The 17,928-nt window shown below is 37.1% G+C and overlaps 1 protein-coding gene across 2 annotated transcripts in view; it reads right to left on the bottom strand.

Annotated features, from left to right (window-relative positions):
* Nucleotides 1–17,928, bottom strand: part of EPC2 (enhancer of polycomb 2) — a 117,188-nt gene that overhangs the window by 61,224 nt on the left and 38,036 nt on the right. For both annotated transcript variants that reach the window (XM_045782221.2, XM_045782212.2), the window contains exon 2: nt 8,850–9,009. In XM_045782221.2, the coding sequence (XP_045638177.1) occupies nt 8,850–9,009 (160 nt within the window). The remainder of the gene's footprint in view (nt 1–8,849; nt 9,010–17,928) is intronic.

Raw genomic sequence — 17,928 nt, 5'->3', positions numbered from 1 at the left:
TTAACTTGAATTGAGTAATGAGGAAACAGGTAAACCCAAACTGAGAAGCATTCTACAAAATAACTGGCCTATACTCAAAAATGTCAGTGGTATGAGCACAAAAAGCCTTAGGAACAGCTTGAAGAGACGTGACAACTGAATGCAATGCACCATCTGAAGTCAATCAGGTTTTATCTAAAAAAAGTTCACGGCACACTAGCTTTTGAAAAAACTAGTAAACTATTACTCCTTTTAAAGCCTAAAATCTTGTTTCTCCTTGAAATGCAAATTATATTTTACTAATGAAATTACTAATTTCCTAATACTTAAATACACAAATTCATATTTTACTAATAACAAAACCACAAATAATCTGAGTCTAAAACTCCTCGCTAATTAAAATGTGAACAGGGGCGCCTGGGTGGCTCAGTCAGTTAAGCAGTTAAGTGTCTGTCTTCAGCTCAGGTTGTGATCTGGGGTTCCTGGGATCCCTGATCTGCGGGGAGTCTGCTTCTCCCTCTCCCTCTGCCTTCTCCCCCTTGCTCATGCTCTGTCTCAAATAAATAAAATCTTAAAAAAAAAAAAAGTAAAGTGTAAACAAAAGCCTTCAGTCCTGGCTTGCTTTCTTAAGGGTTCCTGCTGACAACTGAGGATACAAAACAAAGTCCTTGTAATATTATATAGCTTTGAAAATTATTAAAGCTAGTTAATGACCTGGAAAAATGCTTATTAACAGTAAGTAAAAAAGCAAAAGCCACAAACACATGCATATATACATACACACACATAATAAAACACAAATTTGGAAAAAGGGGAAGACTTTTATCTCTGTTGCTTATCTCTTAACATGGAATTCTTCCCTTTTTTTTTTTTTTTTTTAAAGTAATCTCTACACCTACCATGGGGCTCAAAGTCACTACCCCAAGATCAAGAGTCACATGCTCTACTGACTGAGCCAGCCAGGTATCCTGGGATTATTAATCTTTCCTGCAAGTAACATTTTATTTTTTATTATAGAAAGTAAACCTCAACTTATCAACCCCCCCTCTATTTCTTTAGTTTCTACCAGAGAAACAAAAGAGATTCTTCTTTAAAAAAATAAAATAAAATAAGAGATTTCTTTCAAGAGACGGGTGGGTGCCTGGGTGGCTCAGTTGGTTAAGCATCTGCCTTTAGCTAGAGTCATGAACCCAGAGTCCTGGGATTGAGCCCTGCGTTGGGCTCCCTGTTTAGTGGGGGGGGGGGGGGGGTCTGCTTCTCCTTCTCCCTCTGTCCTTCTCCCCACTCGTGCTCTCTCACTCACACACTCTCTCAAATAAATAAATAAAATCTTAAAAAAAAAAAAAGATTTCTTTCAGAGAGAGAGAGGACGCAAGCATGAGCAGGGGGCGGGGCAGAAGGCAAGGGCGAGAATCCCAAGCAGACTCCCTGCTGAGTCTGAGCCAGATGTAAGGCTTGATCCCATGACCTGAGCCTAAACCAAGAATGGACACTTAACCTACTGAGCCACCCAGGTGACCCACAAAAGTGATTCTTAAGCCAGGGATGGGAAGCAAGTATTTTTGAACAAGGTCCAATTTAGGGCAAAAAGGGAAGCTTTATTTAACCTCCATGGGGGTGGGGGGGGTAGGGTTCTTATATTCCTACAACTCTGATTATTTTATTAACTACTGAAGAATGTAAGAAAAAAAATTATTTTAACCACTAAAATATTATCTTGGATTATTTAAAAAGTAACATCATCATGGAAGCTGTTTTTATTCTTTCATCTTTTACATCACTCCTATTTTCCATTTTAACCTCTTCTGAACAACCATGAGAAGTACTAGTAACTCTGATTTTTTTCTTAAACAGATAGAAAAAAATAAAGCCCACTTCACCAAGGTCTTATGAAGTCCAACTCATTCCACCCAAAGCAAACTTTACTGTTTGCCTACCACAACATTTAGGTGGAGGTTAAAATTAGTAACTGCCATACAGCCCTTTCCCAACTTGGACCTCCCTCCATGAAATTGCAGGATTGTCTTCAGAGTTCCTTACTACCCTAAGCAAAACTGTAAAATGTGCTTTTATTACTTGTTTATATTACTCTCACGATTCCCTTTTCTTCAAGCTTTTCTCTCTTCCTGGCATCTCCTTCATCCCCATGCACAGTGCTCTTCCATTCATCAATCAACCCTGCCAGGCCAAACCAGAAAAGTGTCATAACAGGTGTTTGCATCTGCCTTTCATATCCAGGATTTCCTTTTCTAGCCGCAGACAACCTATCCTCTATTCTGCAATTTATCCATCACACACACACACACACACAAAGCAAATGAAAAAAGGAATCCTTTACTCCCACTGTTGATTCTATCATCAACCACATCTGAACAGAAATTTGTTTGTTTAATGTGTATCAGTATCTTCATCTTAGAATGATGAGCCATGACTGAAAAACAGTACACCAGAGTTAAACAGACACACTCTAGAGTCAGAGGGCCTGGTTCAAATTCCGACTCTTCCACTTGCTAGCTGCATTACTTTGGGCTCTTTATATAATATTCCTTTAAAACAAGGGTGAAAACACTAGCTGCCTTATAAGGTTCCTTTAAGGCATAACTGACTTACTACATGTAAAACACTAACAGGACCTGGGCATGGCAATCAGTAAATGCTATTTTACTATGCCCTTTATCCGTAACTGTGGAAACAAAAGTTTAGTCTTCTACTAAAATTGTCAGGAAATAAGCATATAAGAAAATATTTTTATAGGTAGGTATCCCATTAAGTTGTATTACGGGGGTAAAATGGGAAGGAAATTTAGTCTTTTATGGTAGATAAGGAGACACATAAAATGTTAAAATGTGCCAACTGTCAGGGCAGTGTGGGGTCAATGAAGAATCTCCCATGGAGATGCTAGCTGCTAGGTGAATATGCTGAAAGCCTATTTCTGGTAACTCCTATTAACAAAATCAGGGGTGCTGGGTTACATGACAGTATCTTCGTGTGGCCCCGGCAGGAGAGTTCTAAACGCTTCAGTGCCAGGACACATGCACTGAAATATGCACCTTAAAACCAATCTTACTTTTTTGCTTTTGTCTATTAATTACATCATGCCTAAAATATGCACTATTATGCATCAAACTTACCTCTTACTGTAGTGTCTTTGTTTTCTCTTGAATTTCTTTAACCATGGTCTTTAATTTGTGATACTGTATATTTTACTCAGTCACCCCAATTCTTAAATTTTTTAATAGTGGGCATAAATAAATGCATAAAGACTCCAAAGGCACTCTCTTTGTACTATGACTTCTCTCTCTAGCCAGACTACCAAATGAATATTCTGCTTTTTCCCAAAACACCTGGCATTACTTTACTACTTTCCGCGTTTTGGGTTCCCTTCTTCCTGCATTAGTAGCTACCCAGGTACTGCTCTACCATTTCAGCCTTCACGCCCACTCACAGCTTTACCCGAGAACAGGAGGCTCATTATAAACCTGAGAACAGAGATCCTTAGAGCCAGCTGATCCGAATGTGGGTTGCCCCTCGGGTCTAGCCTGGTTCACTACCCCCGTTACCATGCCTCCAAATCACCCCAACGTGGGATCTACTTCACCTGGAATGTGTTCTCCACAAATGTGATACACTCTGCTTCTGTACATATGGCACTGTTTTTTTCTAATATTTATTTAAATGTGTGATTCATTTCATGAGATCTGTGCTCAATTTAACTGCTTAATACACACCTAGTAACTTTTTTACACAAAGTGATATTCCTAGAATGCATCCTTTTCACCAAGGAGTTTTACTGTATAAACAAAGCAATGCTCTTCATTTGGGATCTTTCCCAATTCTTACAAAACATGTTTGTCCTACCAGGGTAAAAGGTCAATTATCATCACTTTTGTTAATGAGAATAGCAAAGGACATTTTCAAGGATAATGAGACTGAAGTTAGATGTTAGGCCAGCATCTATCTATCTCACTCCTGCTGAAAACCTAGTGGACTATATAGGTCTACTTTACATTGAATAAGTGGAATTTTTCTTCTTTTCCCAATGTTGACTTGACAATGGTCAGCTTTATCAGACGGAGAAGCCAGCCTCATGTGTACTGAAGTGCACAGCAGTATAATGCAAAGACTGGCACTTTCCCAGGGCTTTACTATCTTTGCTGCAGATACAAAGAGAAGTCAATCTCCTTTCAGTAAGTTCCTCTCCCTGCCCGGCAGATAACAAGGAGGTGCTACTTCCCACCTATTCGTCCTCCTGAACTCTCCTTTCTTCCAGCCAAGAAGCAGGTGAGATGGTCTACTGATCTGTATTTGAAGGTGCAATGCAGTGAGAAGAGGAGAGACGTTTCCTTTCAAAACAAGATAAGGAGTCCTATTTTCAATACCATTTAGCTGAGTTCAAAACTAGACACAAATTAACTTCAGAACACTTACGAAACAATATTGAAACAGTATCTCAAGTTCCTTCATGTTCTAGAATTCTGAGATACTTAATGCTAACTGTAAAATTTCACCATATTAAATAAAGGGGTAACGGAAGGTCAAAATAAAGAACTTATTACAATGTAAACAAAGTCATCTAAGGGAGAAAAGTTTGGGTTCTGAATTCGATGAAGTTCTTAAATTACAAAAGGAATGAAGGAATTACAACACCTGGGGTGAGGTACCCAAAGTAAATTTGTTGTAACAGCAAGTAAAATGGAGATAGCATCTTATGCATGTGTCATCCAATTGACTAGTATGCAGAATTAGCCAAATGAGGAACAGTTTGAGTATCTTAGATCATCAACAGCTATATGCCTTCAAGATGCTTCCAACCTGGAAAGAATACCCCAGTGTGTTCTGATTAAAGAAGTTCCTCAGACTACCAATACAGGTGACTACGGAGAACTGGTACTGAAAGAGACGGGAAGGAACAATGTTCTCCCATCCATACCAAGACCGGAATCATTCCACTCCCAACTCCTTCCTGGCATACACGTGTTCTGTCCTAAAATGACATGCTGTAGGGGCGCCTGGGTGGCACAGCGGTTAAAGTGTCTGCCTTCGGCTCAGGGCGTGATTCCGGCGTTACGGGATCGAGCCCCACGTCAGGCTCCTCCACTATGAGCCTGCTTCTTCCTCTCCCACTCCCCCTGCTTGTGTTCCCTCTCTCGCTGGCTGTCTCTATCTCTGTCAAATAAATAAATAAAATCTTAAAAAAAAAAAAAAAGACATGCTGTAAATAACAGAGCTCACTTTTCATTTCCAACTTGGATCCACACAGTTCCTCAATTTCACTGTACATATCAATAATTTCAGTTATATTTGGTTCTGTGTACAATTTTGAGTCCTGTAAGATCAATGTCTCAAAAATGCCATGGTGATACTTTTACCTTCAATTATCCATTCATTCACTCATTTACTTATTTATTCAGCAAATATTAAATTGCATACCTAACCACATGCTAGGTACTACTGGGCAGTGAAATTAAAAGGAAAAAGTCCCTATTTTCAATGACTGTTATAGCCTAGTGAAACAACAACACGGGGCAAACAATCACAATCAAAGGTGGTTAATGCCACAATGAGGGTGTGCAAGTGACACAGGAGGGCTTGAGGGAAGCAAATTTGCTTAGAGAAGGCTGCTAAATGTAATCCTGGAGATGAGACACAGAGAACATGTTATATTTTAACAAGTGGAGGACAGAAGTAAAGGGTTATGCGAAGGCATGGAGGTATGAGAAAATATGGCATAAGAGTGTTGCAAGGAGCTCATTATTTTGTAGCTGAAAGTGCGAAGGGTTAAAGGAATTGGGGAAAAAAACTGTAATGAGGCCGTATTCTGGGACTTTATGGTGAATAAGGTGAAATTCTGCTGCTGAGAAGTTTACCATCTAGAGAAAGAAAGAGACCTTCACTTCCAACAGCTCATTTCGGCATGGTTGTCCTAGTGGAAGAACCCACAGGGAACTGCGACTGGATAGGCACAAAGAAGGGTCTTAAAATATGACACTAAAATTTTATCCGATAGACAACAGAGACTCTTTGAACAACTCTAAATGGATAATAATCACATTAGTGGCAGTGTGGACTGATAAAGAAGCTTCCGCCAAAGCCCAGGCAAACAATGGGATGGACCTGAAGTAGGCCACCCTAAGGTGGCAATTGAACAATGTCTTTTTCTAGCCAGGCAAACGGGGATACTTTCAAATCTAACACATAAAGAACAAAATGAAAAAGCCAGAGCAATATTTTCTGGAATTCCTTATATTAAGAACTCAGAAGTTATGTCAAAAAACGTTTAAACTTCTTTCCTTGAGGGGTGCCTGGCTGGCTCAGTGACTCTTGATCATGGGTTTGTGAGTTCAAGCCCCACCCTGGGTATAGAGATTACTAAAAATAAATAAATAAACTTTAGAAAGAAAAGCCCTTTCTTGGAAAAAAAAAAATCTCATGCTGTATTTATTTTATTACAGAAATGTTTAAGGTTAGTAATAGGCACAGAGGTTAGCAAATTGTGGAATATCAATTTGATAGAATTAATAGACATGGAAAATGACAACAGACTAAATTAAAACCTAAGAAATTAAAAATGTACATAGAAAAAAACAACGAAAATTTGTAGGTGCAGGAAGATATTGTATGTAGTATGTAGAATACATATGTTGACAGACTAAAAAAAAAAAGTTAAAATAACGTTCTATTATTTTTATTCCATCTTCTACAGTAATAGAATGAAGTGAAATTTAAAAGCCAACCCAAGATTAATATTTATAGTATCTAACGGGCCTAACTACACCCAATTTCTACGTTCTTGGTTTTCTAGGATGGTTTTTATATATGGTCCTGATGTCTAGCCACACTGTTACTAAAATACAAAACAACAACACACACACACTTTGGCTTGAAAAATCCTTATAATTCCTATTATGAACAGCTATCTCCTTCCCAATACAAAGACAAGGCAAATTCAACAAACTAATACAGAGGAAAGAAATCACATAAATAATTTCTGCATCATATTTCTCTTGAATGCTTCAGAGAAGTGTCTCTGGAAATTGGTTCCGATACCTAAGAGCCTTTTTAAAAGCCATTTAAAAACGATTCAGTCAACAAACATACTATTTACTGTGTATCTATAAGCCATGCAGCTTACCCTAAAGATACAAAGAGAAAATAAAACTGTCCCTGCCCCAAGAGCTCATAGTTTAAAAGGAGAGAAAGTGGTACAAATAATTGCAACTAGGTATGGTGAGTCCTCTAATAGAGGTATGTACAAAGATACTGAGATGACTAAAAAACAGAGGTCAAGTGAGAAAAGTCAGGGTAAGCTTCGTAGGGGACTTAGGTCTTAAATGAGTTACAGGAGGGGAAAGATGACTTGAATAGCACGTGCAAGTACGAAATATGAAACAACCAGGCAAACATGAGTAATTTTACATTAGTTCCTATGGTAAAGAGACTGAGGGGAAGAACAGGAAATGAGGTTAATAGAATAGACAGGGGGGAAAAAAAATCACAAAGGGTCTTGTATTCAAACTAGAGAATTTGGCTATTACTGAACTCTGTCAAATCTAAACTGCCATCAGTTAAAAGGTGAACCATGACTTTATGTACTATAAGGGAAAAAAAAGCTTTCTGCTGGAGTCTATTAAGAAGTTTAATAGACTACTGCACAAAGATACACTAACAAGTGGTAACAACCTCAGAGTAAGGTAAAGAAATTAACCAGCTATGCAGAAAGGAATAGCAAGGAACTTCATTTCTCAACTTGCCCTTAGCTGAAAGGAGGAGGGAAAACTCTCCCCCTAAGAACTAAACTCTAGGCAGGTCTGCAGCCTGAACTAAAGCTACCAGTATGGTCTAAAAACAAACAAAATAAACACTGAAGACTTTAAAGTGGTCTCCTGTTGAAGTGTCACCAGATGCTTGGCAGAAACAAACGCAAATTTTCTTTAGATAAACAAGACCTGAACCCAGGACAACAGCAATTTTATATGCAATCTCATTTCAAAAATGATCAATAAAAAATGTGCACCGTAGAACTGATGGAAAACAGTCGATCTCACAGTCTTAAATCTGGAGAGGTTTCATAATTACCTGGGGAACTTTTTGAAATACTTATTACCAGGCCACATACCTCAGACCTGAAGCAGAGCTCTGGAATCTCTATTTTAACAACTACCCAAGGCTTTTTCTTATACAATCAGGCACCATACCAAAACATCAGCATCTGTTTGAACCAACCCCTGAAAACTCCTACTATGGACAATAAAGAATAGTGTGATTTTAAGCCAGAGAATAATTAGATCAGACTGACACTTGAGGAAGACCACTCTGGTGCCAGTGGACTTTGTGGAGAAGATACATTAGAAGAGGGTAAGGAAAGGTGATGGAGGAGTAGTAAATATAATTTAGTGAAATAGTTTTAAGGCAAGACATCATGATTAAATATAACAATGGGGAGAAAAATAAGAGTATCAAAGGAAGCAGAAATATAATTTTATAAAAATTAGATGATGGTAGAGGGGTATAATCTAATTCTAAAAACTTTCTGAAGATTCACCGCTAATCAGCATTATAGCCACTAGGCTATATAAATCTCAAATTTGAGTACAGTAATCTATGAACTTTTAGATGTATAATAATAAGGTGTAAGTGCTACACAAAATTCTGTACTAAATATCAAATGTTCCAAATGCAACTAACACTCAAAATGATTTCCAAGTTCAGATGTTAAGCACAGAGAGATTTTACCCCTTAACGTTTTACATTTCTATGACTTAATGTATATGCACTGAAAAATTTAAATCTCTTTGGACATAAAAGAGAAAGAATTTTCACTGCTGACAAATTTAAATTACAAACAGAAAACAATGAATCAACAAACTTACGCTGAATATGAATGAACTGTTTTGGCTGTTTAAACTCTCCTTTGTACAAGCGATTGTAATAGTTGACGTTGCTCTCTGCCTCAGGAACTGGAATGACCATGCTCTCTTTTTTTTCTCTAAATACTTGCTGTGCTGAAATAGCTCGTTGTAAGTGATGTTCCTGGAAAATGTAAAGTAGGCAACATAAGTCGTTTTAATAATGTTAATACAATGCAGAATTCTATTTAAAATTTACTTTGTTTAATAACTGCAAGGTGACTTTAAGAATTAATTATAAACAGTTTCTTTGCCACAGAACTATAGAAAACATTGCCATTGATATCTCTTAATACTTGTGCTCATCCTGGCATCACCTTAGATGTTTATAATTTTATTAAGCAGAATTTTCTTTAAAGATTATACACATATTCACAAACTAGAATTTAACATCTCAGTCAAAAGAAAACTGATCCCTTGTTTGCCAAATTAATAGAGGTGTTTGTCACCAATACCAGAATATGGGAAAATATGCAAATGACAGGAAAAGAGTGTGTCACAAGTTTTAATTATCTTCTACAAGTACACACCTGAAACTTCAACAGTACAAAATACTGAATAACTCAAAAAAAGAAAATTATGTTCAACAGACTATATTAATAACATAGCAAGAAATATTTTTAAACTAAGGTTAAACAAAAGTTCCTATAAAATACATCCTGATTCTAGTAACTTTCATTGTCTTCCCCACTTAATACCCACTTTCTCCCTTGACCCACAAGGGACCATGCTCAACAAAGTAGTTTTACTTTGCAGAAGGCAAATTAGGTCCAGTCACTCCCCAAAAGATCCCCTTCATACTCCGATTAAAGATTAAAATTATCGCTGACTTATATGGCTTTATTTCTCTCTGACCTTATCTTCTACCTCTCCCTACCCATCCTTTATCGTAGCCACACTGACTTTCCTTCAGGTTCCTAAATATCCAAAAGGATTGCTTTTGAAATTTCTTCACGTCTCATCTTATCAGAGAGGCCTTCTGTAATTTCTTTATCTAAAAGATAAAAGAGTACTGGCTAAGAATTTATCAGTGTCATTCTTTCAATACATTTCAGAGTACCTAGTAGACACCAGAAACTAAGAGTGAATGAGAGACACTGCTATTAAGGAACTTAGCTATAAGAGAGGTATCTAAGTATGCAATCACGTTTGGACTTGACAAGCATGTCTCTTCTCAGTTGGTCAAAACACTGTCTAAGGAGGATAAAGATACCCAAAGAAAGTAAAATCTAAACTAAAACTTTCAGGATCAGGGCACCTGGGTGGCTCAGTCGGTTGAGCATCTGCCTTCCACTCAGGTCATGATCTCAGGGTCCTGGGATCGAGTCCCACATCAGGCTCTCTGCTCAGCAGTGAGTATGCTTCTCCCTCTCCCTCTGTAATCCCTCTCTCTCCCTCTCTGTGATCGCTTTCCCTCTCTCTCAAATAAATAAAAAAATCTTTAAAACTTCCAGGATTGATAGAGATTTAGATTTAGCAAGGCAAAAGACCAAAAATAAATAAGTAAACTAACAATCCATGCAGAGAAAACAAACTGTCCAAAATAGACAAAAGCTCAGAGACATTCAACAAAAGGAAAGCAATTGAGATAAAAGGTGGGTGGGTGCTAGCTTAGATTTTAGTTTTTCCACTTTCAATACCAGAAGAAATGTTTTCCTTCACAGGATAGGATCCCAAGTTGGAGCACTATATACACTTGCCCATACAAATATTACCATCCATTTAGTAAGAGTCTTTAGTAAAAAAACTTTCAAGTTAGCTAAAAAATTGTGAGAGGATCAAACACAGCCACAAACAGCATCAAGAAATTAGGAAAGCCAGGCTCTGAAAGAGCAATTTCTAGCATCATTTAAACCTATACTTTCCTATTACCTTGCTGACATTTCACCTCTCCTGGTCAAACACAGTGATGCAATATGAAACGCCACCCTGCATTTTTATAACGTTTTATAGTTCTCAAAATACATCTACAATCACAAGCTTATTAACTCCTCAAAATTTGGGGACAAGGATAGATATTATACTACATCATAGATGAGACTCAAGAAACAAATGATTTGCTCTTAGTTATGGTATAAACACATGAGACAGTCAAATTTCAGGACTCTGATTTGAGTGTTCTTTGACTATTCCATCTTTACTAGAATGGACTGTTAAAAATAAAAAGCCAGGGGGCACCCGGGTGACTCAGTTGGTTAAGTGTCTGCCTTCGGCTCAGGTCATGAACCCGGGGTCCTGGAATCCAGACCTGCATCAGGCTCCCTGCTCAGCAGGGAGTCTGCTTTCCCTCTTCCTCTGCCCCTTCCCTCCACTTGTGCTCTCTCGTTCTCTCTCTCTCAAATAAATAACATCTATAAAAAATAAAAAAAATAAAAAACCATGGTCTTGTAATGCTAATAATCTAGAACATGGGTGACAAGAGGAAACTGAGTTAACTGGTAGCACATTTTGATCTGAAGAGATTCTTTTGATATATAATGGACTTTCTCTTTCTCCTAAGTACAAAACATTTTTAGGTGTTATCCAATTATCGAAATACATCTTTAATAGATGAAGATTTAATATTATTTTAATTTTACATGTGAGGAAATTTAAAAATAGATCATAGATAACTCTCTTGTTAACACAGCTGGCAGATGACAGAGCTGCAGCCAGAAATTAAGGAGCCAGATCATGACACACTCCCCCATTTTAATTTACAGACCAAATTTAGCTCTAAAAATAAATTCTCAGTTATCATTTTCTTTCCCATATTATCAGACAGCCTCAACCTAAAAACTCAGAAAAAAACCAACAGTGATATAGCTTCTTGAAGCCCGTGCTTCATACAATAACCATAGCCAGTGACAAACATAAAAAATCCTGGAAGTAGGTACCAGAGTTTTCATTTGTCTTTATTGGGGCAGAGGGTTGGCAGGAATAATGGTGATCCCTTGTTACAAGCTGCATTACACGCTGGTGAGGTTACCTGGTTTTCAAAAGCACTATTTGCTTTGTTTTCCATTAAGGCAGCATTCTTTTGACCTACCAACTCCACTTAGGAAATTCATCAAAGGCAACACACAAAGGGCCAACAAATGACTAAATAAAACGCTTATCTGGCATTGTTTATAACACCAAAAAAACCCCCAAACAACCCATAAAGTCTAAACAGCAATAGAGAATTAGTTATATACTTAGGTAGTAGTAAAAACTAACACAACACAGACCTCTACTAACCTGAAAAGATGTTAGGATACTTTTTTGAGGTAAGGGACAGGTGGGTGGGGGCTAGCTTAACTGTATAAATATAACATGCATAAATATAATGTATATTATAACATGTTATAATATAAATAATATGTATAAAAATATATAAATATGTGTGTAGAGAAAATAGACTATAAGAATATAGAATACAATACACCACGAAGTATTTTTTTAGGTGGGCCTTATTTATATTCTTCTGTGTGTCTGTTCTCTCGTATTTTCCAAATTTTCTGTAATAAATCTGTATTACTTTCCTAAGTTTAAAAAGCGGTATAAAAGCTTTGCATCTTAAATGAAGGGACTCACCACCAATATACACAAAGTCACTTCTTTTGACTCTGACATTCTGAAATATCCTTTTGAAACTTACTGTATTATACCTAAACATTTTTGTGTTTTCCTAGATATTTACATTGTCTGTGCTTTCTGTTTTTCCTAACAGTATGAGATAAAATGTTAAAAGCAAACTAAAAGGAACTGAATAATTCATGGCTTTTAGTCATATATAACAAGTACCAAGCACTATCCTGCAGAATGCAGGGCAGATTTTTTTTTTTTCTTTTGGGGAAGAGTAAACTAAGGCTCTATGGCCACACTGGTAGAAATCAACAGGGATGAAATTTGAATCCTTGTTTGTATGTCTGTTTTCCATCTTGCCAACTTCATGCCCAACTTGTTGGGTATCAGAATCTATCAACTGAGATAGGCTGCATTAAAAAAAAACAAACCCCAAAAACCCCACAAAGATTCATTTGGTATTTTAAAAATTCACATGCAAAACCCCCAGTTAACAATAGCAGACTAAATGCCTACATTTATCTACTTCACCACCCTACAATAGTAAATTTACCAATAAAGGACTAAGAAATTTATAGAGGCACAATAACAAAGAGAATGAAAGATGAGCCATCAGCCCAAAACAGAGTATAGCAAAATTCTGGGAGATCAAAATCAAAAGATGAAGTTTTGAATCCTTGCAGAGAAGGAAAAGATAAAAACTGAGCCCATCTATCCTATAGAAAACAAGATAATGAGGATTTTGAAACACTAGTTAGGAACAGCTAAAATGAGACAAGCCCTTCTTTGCCTATTCCTCAAAAGCAGATCATTCTACGCAGACAAGAGAGGGCACCATAGAACTAGTAAATTGTGAACCACCTTTAACTTACAAAGGAAACCTAGAAGTCTATTGTTATTATTAAAATTTTAAAAAGATTCACTATACCTGTAATGATAAATTCTTTCCACTCTGCAGGAGAGAGGAATGGAAAAAAAAAACTTCAAGAAAAATGCACTGAATGAACTTAATTAAATATGCCCCAAAGAAGCATTTAGAGACATGAAAAATATCTTTGACTCAAAAACTCAAAAACTAAGATCAGAGAAGGAGGATAGAAGACTCAGGAAAAAAATGAAAAGAGCTGACTAACTCAGGAAAAAAAGAAAATGACAATTATCTCAGAGATGAAGACTGAAGTTACTAGTAGCCAAATGCAAAATATACTCAAACAAAAAAGTATTACATAAAGGTTGTCAAATGACCAAGAGAATGAAAATGAGATAGAGAAAGTAAAATCAATAAGACAATAAGATGTAAAACAAAGAAGGAATGACAGTCATATAATTGGAGTCCCTGAAGAAGAAAAACAAAACAATGCAACAGAATATTCAAAACAACAACCCCCCAAAATGTCTGGAAATAATACATCAGAATCTACATATTAAAAAAAAGCTCACAAGGGAGCAAGATGGCACACAAGAACCCTCCCTCACCAGCACAGGCACAATGTGACAATGCTCAGTGCTGTCAGGAGAAAACACTCTGCTCACAGCTTCTCTCTTGGGAAGAAATAGAATGTACATCCAACATTACAGCTTTTTGGGTAAACTGCTCAAGGGACTAACTGTCTCAGCTAACTCAGAGGGCTGACTGAACCAGCCGGCATTCTTTGGATGCCTGGGAACTGTAGAGAACAAGAAAGAACTGAGAGTATTGTTGATGCACCAATGAAGTTATAATACTGCAGAGAGACACCAGAGGGAGCAGAAGATTACAAACTCTTGAAAAACTAATAATACTCCCTAATTTGGAAATTATGTGCACATGCCCAGAGAAGATGCATCTCCAGAAAAGGTCTGAGGGGCTTCTGGACTCCCTGCCTGGACCGACTGGAAGAGGTCTTCCAGGTATGAAGCCAATTCGTTAAAGACTGTGAGAGGTGACTTTTCTGGAAAAATGCATAAATTAGGGGCACCTAGCTGGCTCAGTTGGAAGAGTGACTCTTGATCTTGGGAGGTGTGGATTCAAGCCCCACCTTGGGTGCAGAGATCATTAAAAAAAAAAAAAAAGAAAGAAAAAGAAAGAAAAAAAGGTAAATAAATAAACTTAAAAAAAATTTAAAGTGAAAAAATAAAATGAATGGGGCGCCTGGGTGGCTCAGTAGGTTAAGCATCTGCCTTTGGCTCAGGTCAATGATCCCAGCCTCATGGGATGGAGCCTCCATTGAGCTCCCTGCTCAGCAGGGAGCTTGCTTCTCTCTCTGCTTCTGCTCCTCTCCCTCACTCATGCTCACTCCCTCTCATGCGTGTGCGCTCTCACTTTCTCTCTCTCTCTCTCAAAATATAATCTTAAAAAAGAAAGAAAAAATTTAAAAAATAAAATAAAAAATGCACAAATTACAGCAAAAAATAACAAGGGGCATGAAGAAACAGGGAAATATACTCAATCAAAGAAACAAAATAAATCTCCCAAAAAGACCCTGAAGAAATGGAGATATGTGAATTATTTGACAACAAAGTTTAAAATATTTATCTTAATAAAGCTCAATGTGCTACAAAAAAACATAAATAGGCAGCTAAATGAAACCAGGGAACCTGATGCATGAACAAAATGAGAATAGCAATGAAGAGATAGGAAATATCAAAAAGAACCAAAGAAATTCTGGAGCTGAAGATTACAGAAACCAAACTGAAAAATCCACCAGAGGAATTCAACAGCATACTTCATCAAGCAGAGGAAAGAATTAGTGAACTCAGAGAAATCATTTGAAATTATTTAGTCAGAGGAACAAAGAAGGGGGAAGAAATGAAAGCCTAAGAGATTTATATATACTACTGACACACCAATATAAACATTATGGAAGCCCCAAAGAGAGAAAAGAGAAAGAAGCAAAGGATTTGTTGAAACAACAATGGCTGAAAATCAAATCGGAGGGAAGAAACGGACATCCACATTCAAAAAGCTCAAACAACATCAAAAAGATGAATTCGAAGAAGCTCACACTAAGACACATTGTAATCAAACTGTCAATAGTCAAAGACAAAGACAGAATCTTGAAAGCATCAAGAGAAAAGCAAACCATCAAGGACAAGGGAACACCCATAAAATTATCAACAATTTCTCATCAGAAATACTACAAGCCAGAAGAGTGGGATGATAAATTCAAAGCAATGGAAGAAAAAAAACTGCCAACCAAGATACTGTACCTGGAAAAACTGTCCTTCAAAAATGACAAAGGACAAATGATAAAGACCACCCATATAAACAAAAGATGAGGGAATTCATCTCTACTAGACCTGTCTTTTAAGAATTGCTAAAGGGAGTCCCTTCAAGTTGAAACAAAGACACTAGACAGCAACACAAAAACATTCAAAAACATAAAACTCTCTGTTAAAGGTATATTTATAGACAAACACAGACTCTTGGAATACTGTAATGGTGGTGCATAAGTCACTTTTGATTCTGGTATAGAACTTAAAAGATAAAAGCATAAGAGTAAGTATTAAGGGTGCCTGGGTGGCTCTGTTGGTTAAGCGGCTGCCTCCAGCTCAGGTCATGATCCTGGAGTACTAGGATCAAGTCCCATGTCAGGCTCCCTGCTCAGTGGGGAGTTTGCTTCTCCCTCTGACCCTCCCCCTTCTCGTGCATGCTCGCTCTCTCTCACTCCCTCTCTCAAATAGATAAAACGTCAAAAAAAAAAAAAAAGTATTAAATACAAAACTGGGGCGCCTGGGTGGCACAGCGGTTAAGCGTCTGCCTTCGGCTCAGGGCGTGATCCCGGCGATCTGGGATCGAGCCCCACATCAGGCTCCTCTGCTGGGAGCCTGCTTCTTCCTCTCCCACTCCCCCTGCTTGTGTTCCCTCTCTCGCTGGCTGTCTCTATCCCTGTCAAATATCTTGAAAAAAAAAAAATACAAAACTATGTTACAAAATGTAAAAAGATTTAATTTGTGACATTAATAGCATAAAACAAGAGTTGTAAACAATCTGAACTTTTCTATGCAACTGAGTTTATCAGTTTAAAAAAGATTGTTATATTGTGTCATTATGTCTCAGTATTTTCTAAATTCCCTTGTGATTTCTTTCTTGATCCACTCTGTTCAGAAGTGTGCTGTTTAGTTTCCACATATTTGTGACTTTTCCAGTTTTCCTTTTGCTGTTGATTTCTAGTTTTATTCCACTGTGGTTGGAAAATATACTTGGTATGATTTCATTCTTCTTAAATTTGATAAAAGTTGTTTTGTGGCCTAATGTGATCTATCCTGGAGAATGTTCTGTGTGTGCTTGAGAAAAATATGTATTCTGCTGTTATTGGGTGGAGTGTTCTGTATATGTCAAGCTCTTGCCAAATAATCGAGAAGGAAAAAATTCCAAATTCATTTAACAATGACTAATTGAACTCAATGAATAATGAATATCAGGTACTACCCCGATACCAGGATTAGACAAATACTACAGGGTGGGGGGTGGGTGAGGGCAGTCAAAAGGTACAAACTTCCAATTACAATTTTAATAAGTTCTGGGGATGTAATGTACAGTATGGTGGCTATAGTTAAAAATACTATACCCTCCCTACACTTGGAAATTGCTCACAGTAACTCTTAAAAGTTCTCCAAAAACGTTCATGGACTCTAACACAGGAACAGAACTACTACAGGATCTGGCAATCCCACTTTTATGTGTATATTCGAAAGAACTGAAAACAGGATGTAGAAGAGATATTTGCATATCCATGTTTGCTGTAGGGTTATTCACAATATCCAGTGGTGGAAGGAATCCAAATGTTTACTGACAGATGAAGGGATAAACAAAATGTGGTATATACATTTAATGGAGTATTAGCCTTAAAAGGAAGGCAATTCTGACACATGCTATAACACTGATGAACCTTGAGAACATTATGCTAAGTGAAATAAGCCAGTCCTGGTCACAAAAAGATAAATCCTATATGATTTCACTTACATGTTACCTAAAGTAGTCAAATCCTTTCTTTTTTTAAAAGATTTTACTTTTAAGTAATCTCTACACTCAACGTGGGGCTTGAACTCACAAACCCCGAGATCAAGAGTCGCATGCTGTACTGACTGAGCCAACCAGGCGCCCCTAAAGTAGTCAAATTCTTAAAAATAGCAAGTAGAACAGTGGTTGCTAGGGACTAGGAGAGGAGGAAAAAAGAAGCTGTTGTTCAATGTGTATAGCTGCAATTTTCCAAGATGAAAAAGTGCTACGTATCTATTTCATAACACTGTACATACAGTTAACACTATTGTATTGTGGACTTAAAAATAGTTCAGATGGTAAACTTCAGGTTATGATTTCTTCACCACAACAATAAACAAAAAGCTTATTAATTATCTGATAAAAGTAATCCAAAACAACCACCAATTCTGACACATTTTTGAATAAAACTATTTCAAAAATAATGAAAAAATCCTCAAAGACTCCAATAAACAATAGTAAAATAGTACTATTATAATACGTTATTGCAATAAGTCAAATAGCAAAAAAAAACAA

This window comes from Ursus americanus, chromosome 1, assembly GCF_024610735.1.
Source record: "Ursus americanus isolate L20-20 chromosome 1, mUrsAme1.1.p, whole genome shotgun sequence".
Classification (NCBI taxonomy): domain Eukaryota; kingdom Metazoa; phylum Chordata; class Mammalia; order Carnivora; family Ursidae; genus Ursus; species Ursus americanus.
This window is presented reverse-complemented; position numbering and strand designations above follow the sequence as displayed.